Genomic DNA, 7853 nt, shown 5'->3' with positions numbered 1-7853 from the left:
ATTTGTTCTTAGTTCTCATTTATTCTTTCTTCCTTCTTCTTTCTGTAGCACCTTACATCACTGTGCACAACACGCTCCCTTATATATAAAAAAAAAAAAAAAAAAATTCGAGAGATATACACTTACGAAAATTTTTGGGAACATAAACTTTCAAACGTGGCACATAACTACTCGGAGCAAAGTACAGGATTCAACGCAGGGCGTATATTCATCACAAAATATCAAACACTATTACAGCATTGACATGATCAATTACAACAATGACTGGAAACAACTGGGGCTTCCACTGGACCCTCCAAATTAGACTGCCATTTCTTCTTTCTCCTCCTCCTACTCCTCCTCCGAGACCCGTCCCTGACTAAATGCCATGATCTATGGTCTTCACGGCTATGTCGGTGTACATTTTTTCTTCTGCAGGGCAGAAGAGATAACTTCTTCTGACAGAGAGAGATAACTATCTCTCTCTGCCAGCAGCTACAGCCACGCCAACTTCTCCTGTGACTCTGGTTACTACTCCTCTGTCTGTCATCTCCTTTCACTAGCTTTGCTACTACTGTTACTCTTACCTCTCCTCCTCTCTTCATTACACAACCTAATCCTTCGATATTTTCTTCACAAGATACCTTGACAAGAGTCACCATGCAACGATGATATCCCTGCCTCTGCATACATGATGAGCCCACCAGTAACTGTCGTCTCCTTGCGCACTGTCACGGCACTGCCAGGTATTACTCTTCCCGGCCAAATAAATCTCTCCCTTGGGCCGCCAAGCAAATCTGACTCGCTGGCCTCCTCAAATCTCCTCACTGGAGGACACATCATTCTCACCTCTTGGCCTTCACATCCCACAAAATCACTCCCGTTTGCCCGCTCGTGGCTCCATGCAGCCAACGTACCACACTCATAAAAGTGATGAAACGAAAATGAGGTACTATCTGTCCGCTCTTAACAAAGCACAATAATACTTCCCGGGTGTGACACAACCAAGTCTGCTTCCGACCGACTCCTTGATGACACAGGTAACTTCACAGTGAACTAATGGCTGTTCCTCTCCTGGATATAGCACACACACCCCAGCACACGGAGCAAAACAAACACACGTGGCCATCACAATGCGACAAGCTCTGGCTTCAACATGAGCCCCTTGGCCAGCCCATTCCATCCGAGGAAAGCGACCCAGATGTGAAAGATGCTGTTACTTCTGACTCTGTTCAGTTATTATTTGCTCTAAGGTGAGGCGAACACCCTGGCGTCGGATGTTTGAGGAATCTGTGACTCCTGGGATCGACTGCAATAAGACAGGGCCACCACTAGAGGAGTGCAGTTTTAGTGTTGGTGCCCCAATGGGGGCAGAGTGCCCAGAAGCTTGTCTCGCTGTTGGCAAGGGTTTGGACAAGTCGTTTTTGAGTCAGAGTGCTGGGGCAGGTCCTCCGCTAGTGCCACCCATTCCTTTGCTGTCACTGGCGGGCATACAAGCCTCATCTCCGCCATAGCGAAGCTTTCTATGCCGCCAGTTCCCCAGCACCATGCAGGCTGATCTGAGGCAACTCGCCTCCTAGTCACATTCTGGCACAGCGACTGCTGTGCGGCTGCGTCTCTCAAAACTGTGACAAGGTACTCAATCCTGTCAATCTCAACAGTGCCCTGACTCAAGAAAGGACGACACCAGTCTAATTCAGACCTCAAAGGGGAAGATGAGGTATCAACAGACGAGGGGGCGGCCACTCCAGCCTTTCCACCATCACCCCCAAATACAGGCCGGGTCTCATCACTCGCCGGGTCACGGCCATGAGACACAATCAAAACCACCGGCTTCTGGTGAATCTTGGAAGGTGTGGCAATTACTAATTTTGGGCAGTTAGATTTAAAGTGGCCAGTATTTTTACAGTAATGGCACATGGGATGGGTCCTGTACCTGGGAGTGCTGTGCTGCATGCTCCCAGTCTGTCTTCATCCAGGGCTGGGTTGAGACTTATTTCCAACTGGGCTTATTCGCCCAAACCTATTCCCAAAGCCACTACTAAAACGTGATCCTCTAGACATACTGGCGCCTGCCGCGCTACCAGACAAAGCATCCCCATCCCCTCCAGACATACCACCAATCCAACGTGGGAGAGGCTGGTACGCCAACACGTGGCGGACGTCATCCGCCCACGTCGCTGACTCCTTTAGGCTTTTGAACTTTTTCTCCCTGAGCAGCGGCACCAGTTCTTTCTTGGCCACGTTTACAGTGTCCCATTACCGCGAGTTCTTTTAACTCACGGTAGGAGGTGGCCTGCTCCCTAGCAATCCACTTTTCAAATGTCTCCTCCAGGTACCGAGCACACTCAAGATATGAAGCACTGGGCCTCTTCTTCTCTCCACGGAACTACAGCCTGTACGCTTCCGTCCGCAGCTTATAAGCTCTCAGGATATCAACTTCAAACTCTTCATAACCTTCCAAATCCTTAACTAACATCTTATCATAAACTTCCAAGGCCTTGCTCTTCAACATATTTGCCACAAGACCAACCCATCGCTCTTGAGGCCAATCAAATTCGGCTGCCTTTTTCTCAAACCTCTTGAACTACTATGTCACCTTCTTCTTATCAAACTCTAGTATCAGTTTCAAACTCCTCACCATATGGCTTTCAACTGCATTCTCTTTCACTCCTCCTCTCCTCAAGCCATGAGGTGAATTAACTCCTATCCTCGTCTTCTCCGCTTCAAACTTTGTATTCTTCTCAGCTTCTTCCCTCTCATACATCTTCGCCTCTTTCTCCGCCTCAAGTAACCTCATCTCCTTCTTCTCGGCTTTAAGCCTCCTTGCCTCCCGCTTGGCTTCTAGCGTCCTGGTTTTTCTAGCTTCCTCAGCCTTCATTCTCCTTTCTTTGGCTTCTTGTTCAAGCCTTCTCAGTTCTCTCTCCTCCTCAGTCTCCGGTTTCTTAACTTTTCTAGCCTCCTCTGTTTCCAACTACATTCTGCTCATCTCCAACTTAAATCTCATCTTCTCAGACATGCCTTCGATTTTGGAGAAGCCACCAATGCTGCGGGCAGGGCTAACACGTCCATGGACACTAGTTATGGGACTAGTTGTCCTCACACCGAACTACTTTAAATCTATGCTGCCGCTTACAGCAGAGGCAGGGGACTCAGGTCACGGGTCAACCCTGCTACCAGCCTTGCCCTCCATGGCATAAACTGAATGTGGGCACACAAAAGACAACGAAAAAAACAAACAACTGTCTCCTTGTCCCAGGGACCACTCACTGCAACAAAACCCAGATTACACACAGACTTAGCCAAGGAGTCACGTCCCGAATATCTAAAATATCTATCTAACGTAGCTTACAGCTTGGTATACTAACAGGCAGCTGGAGGGAGATGCCTAAAGCTACATATATATGCAGGGGCTTACTGAGTAATTACTCAATTATCCCCTTAAAACAAATGACCTGTCTACCTGTAAAACCCCCACCCAGTTTCCTCCATGTGTCTGCCTTCTGACTGTATGTCCAACTTGTCTCAAGGTTGGGCTGTGCCTAACTCACGAGTGCAAGGCTAACACTCTTCCACCCTGCGACCACAAGTGTGTATAAGAGAGAAGGTGGGATGGCGACATACATATATACTCGTATGATGCCCGCTGTCTCGCCTCACCCCGTGCTGGCTTATATGAACAAAACACTTTCCTTCTGAAAATTCTAGTGACTAAACTGGATTAATACTGATTATTTTATCATCAAGAGCAATTCTACTAAATGCTGGCTGAGACTCAAACTGAATGAACAATGGGAAATAGGGAAAATTGTGGGGAGAGTGTGAGTGACGCTTTGTGAATGAAAGTTATATTAAGTGCTACCGATATGCTATGCGTCAGAGATGCATCAAATTCTTGTCCCCAGCCTATTTTTCTTTTCATCTCTCTCTTCCTCCTTCCTTCATTCGTTCTTACTTCTCATCTATTCTTTCTTCATTCTTCTTTCTACAGGGCCTTACATTGCTGCGGGCAACAATATATATATATATATATATATATATATATATATATATATATATATATATATATATATATATATATATATATATATATATATATATATATATATATATAACCAACTGTCAACTCAAGTAAAGTTTAAGTTATATGAAGTTGAAATTGATAGGTGTCTGGCAAAGAGCTGCTATATGTTTTTGGTGGTTATTCTGTACCGGATGGGTACTGATGCACATTAATTCCCTATCAAGGCATTTTACTAGTCGATAAATAAAGATTAATTATCAGCGAATGATCCAGCATCTTCTGCGCCAAAACCAATAGAGAGACTGGCCTTACTTCGCCGGTCAGTCTCGTTACATCGTATCTGCTTACATTTCTTCTCTCAAAGCTGTCAGTGCACCTCTCCCAGGCCCCGCATCACCAATATATAGTACACACCATCTGCCAACCTGGCGATGTTCTGTGCTATTTCTCTCCCTCAGTCCCCATTCTTACCACTGTATCTTGTCAGCCAAAGGATATCACCATAACTGATGAATATTTTGGAGACTGCATCAAAATATTGAATCCCATAAGATCTCAACGCTTTGATCTTTGCTAGAACACAATATATTTTATGCTAGTTGCGTTTATATGAAGCCGCTATGAGGGATGAAGGGTGTTAGACAATGGCAAAGACTCGCAGCAGTTAGTTTACACACATGAGTGGGAAAAACCTGCCAGTGTCATGGTCACCACCAACGTCATCCAACACCGGCACCTGTCGTTATTCCCATTGGCATTGACTTTTCTTTGCCAGAGTTTTCTTGAATAACTTGTGGCGGTGATCCCATAGCATAAGATAATCCTTCATTAGCTCAATTAAATTGTGCCAAACTTGCTCACTCCTGCAAAACTTAGGGAGGGATTCCACCATATGGTTTATCTTCCTAGCTGCAGTTGTCATATAAACGCTATAGGTAATTTCACACACCACAATCACACAACCGCACATTTACTGTTTTTTCTTCAGTTTTGTAGTTGAAAATTTGTCTCATAAAGTACAATAGTTTATATTCAGTTTATATTTATAGCTTGTAGCACGATAGTCATTTGATTCCAAATACTCCTAACACGTCCGACAACACAACCATTTTCCGTTCTTCTCGATATACCAAATCCTGTTATTCGTTACTCGTTTTCCCCAACAGGCAACAAAAACGGCCAACATGTTAAGAGAAATTTGCCCTGCGTTTTGCCGCCTTAAATTCCTTTTTACTACAATAAATTTTTCTATGCTCGGCTGTCTTCGTATTACCATTGTGATATGTTTCACCATGCTCTTTTCAGTCATTGTTTTCAGGTTTTCAGGTGTGTGGTTAGCAGGGACACACACACACACACACACACACACACACACACACACACACACACTCTCTCTCTCTCTCTCTCTACCTGGGAAAGGGCATTCTATGGCCTGTAGTTTGGTCTGCTGGCCACCAACGAGAGTGCAGGCCGCCAGCAGCAGTAGCAGCGACCGAGGTGTCCGGCCTCCGTGCATCACGGCGTTGGTTATCCTGTGTGGTGGGCAGGGCAAGCTGTTGCGCCTTATATACGCATGAACCGGCAGGTGGACATGAGATTAGGTCTGGGCGGGAAAACACCTGATGTATTTTTTTTTATGTAAGAATGATAAATAAATTCATCCCCCTGTCTTACTCAACTTGATTCTCGGTGACGCTTTTAGTCGATATTATCACTAGACTTAGTGTCAGCCTCACGTGTCTTGTTTTCCTGGATTGGCATTTTCTAGTTGTTATTAGGTATGGAAGTAGTGGTGAAATAAGTTTAATTATAATAAATGTAATATTATAAAAATCCAGTTTCAATGTGGAACTCTAATATTCAGCCGGCAGTAGGAGTACGAGTAGGCGGCTCTGTAACCATCACAAATATTTTTCTTGCAATCTGACAGTCCGTCATACACTTCATACTTGCGTTTTAACATTCTGATTCCAATCAAGGATTAAGGACAATCATCTGCGCAGGAAAGCAATGACTGGAAAATATGGTCCTCAAAGGTGAAGAGTTCTGCTGTGTTGAATTTGTGCAAAGTATGATGATAATGAGAGAGAGAGAGAGAGAGAGAGAGAGAGAGAGAGAGAGAGAGAGAGAGAGAGAGAGAGAGAGAGAGAGAGAGAGAGAGAGAGAGAGAGAGAGAAGCTTTGATCTTTAATAAGGAGTGAATTCTTTATGAAACATTGATTAAAATTTACTCTTTCCTCATATTTATTATTTAACGTGTTCATCTTATAACCGATGAAACATTCACACACACACACACACACACACACACACACACACACACACACACACACACACACACAGTGTGTTTTCAGTATGGCTTCTGATCACGTTGAATCTGAAGTGATCACCCAAGGCAGGCACACCCAACGAGTATTCTGGTTCAGCGTCACGGAATTCCGGCAGGTTGAGAGGCATCGGCACCTCGTAACGGGACTCGTCGGTACTGTAGATATAATAATAATAATAATAATAATAATAATAAACGGTTTATTCTTTAGGCAGTCAACAAACTGAAAATGTACATTGGGGGTGGGGAAATACTTGACATTAATCCTAAAGGTAAGTCAAATCTAGAAGAGACTATTGATTGATGGCTCGCACCATGGTGGGAATCGCACTGAGTCTGTACCGGTCCGTACGTGGCGCCTTTTGGGGCGTTATCTTATTGTGGTGTCTGGTGGTGCGGGTAGGGCGAGGCACGTCAGGCGGCAGCATGTTCCTGAGACGTGGATGATTCAGAAGTCCCCTTCCAAACTTCTCTAGAGCCTCACTGTACCTGGTGGACAGTCTGGACAGCTTCAGGGTGTTCAGGGCTTCTTCATAGGTGGTGTATGCAGGGCCAAGGATGACCCTGCACGCCCTTTTCTGCACACTCTCCAACTGTAGCTGTTGAGTTTGTGTGAGGGAGGAGGACCACGCTGGGGAGGCGTACATGAGTTTGGGGAGGATGAAAGTAAGATACACCCCCCTTAACTCATCTGTCGGCGTCCCCAGCGACCTGAGTCTGCGCAGCATGTACAGCCTGTAGGTAGCTGATCTTATGGTGCTGGCGACATGCTGCTTCCAGGTCAGCTGGTCGTCCACCGTGACTCCGAGGAGCTTGGCACATCGGACCACCTGGAGGGGGTGAGGGCCCACTGAGAGCTGGGGAGGGGGCACTGGTACAGAGGAAGTACAGAAATGCATCACCACAGTTTTGTTGTGGTTGATGGTCTTCCTGCTCTCCTCCGTCCACGTCTGCAGCCGCTCCAGGATCGCTTGCAGTGGCGAGTAGTCCGGGTTCTTGGTGGAAACTGGGACGCCCACGGTGCAGTCGTCCACATACTTCCAGCGATGGGGAGTGTCAGTGAGGGCGTCGTTAATGAGGAGGAGGAAGCATAGAGGACCCATCTTGGTCCCCTGGGGGACCCCACAAGTCAGCTGTTGGAAAGTAGAGACAGAGCCCTGATAGCGAACGGCCTGACGCCTCCCTGTGAGGAAGTCGGCTAGCCACGCTATCAGGTTAGGAGGGAGACCCAGACTCACTGCCTTGCTGATGACAACAGTGTGATCAACAAGATCAAAAGCCTTTTTGAAGTCCACAAAAGCAACAGCTAGAGAGGTGTTTCGCTTGTCCAGGTGGCTGTGGATGAATTCAAGGAAGCTGGTCAGGTAATGGGAGGTGGAGGTGGCTTTAATATTTCCAAACTGTCTGATATCCACGGTATTACAGATTTTGGTGTAGGCCCAGTCATATACAAAATCTTCACAAATAAGGCTAGGGATGGGGGTGATAGAGACTGGTCTGAGGTCATTGAGTGACTGTGGA

The 7853-nt window shown here is 46.0% G+C and overlaps 1 protein-coding gene across 1 annotated transcript in view; it reads right to left on the bottom strand.

The window, feature by feature from the left end:
• LOC135106415 (maltase-glucoamylase-like) overlaps positions 1 to 5560 on the bottom strand; it is a 90190-nt gene extending 84630 nt beyond the window's left edge. The window contains exon 1 of the mRNA XM_064015413.1: positions 5414 to 5560. Coding sequence (XP_063871483.1) covers positions 5414 to 5519 — 106 coding nt within the window. The 5' untranslated portion in view covers positions 5520 to 5560. The remainder of the gene's footprint in view (positions 1 to 5413) is intronic.
• Between the last annotated feature and the right edge of the window lie 2293 nt (positions 5561 to 7853).

This window comes from Scylla paramamosain, chromosome 13 (genome assembly GCF_035594125.1).
Source record: "Scylla paramamosain isolate STU-SP2022 chromosome 13, ASM3559412v1, whole genome shotgun sequence".
NCBI classification, from domain to species: domain Eukaryota; kingdom Metazoa; phylum Arthropoda; class Malacostraca; order Decapoda; family Portunidae; genus Scylla; species Scylla paramamosain.
The sequence above is the reverse complement of the archived record's forward strand: the minus strand, read 5'-3'. Positions and strand labels throughout refer to the sequence as shown.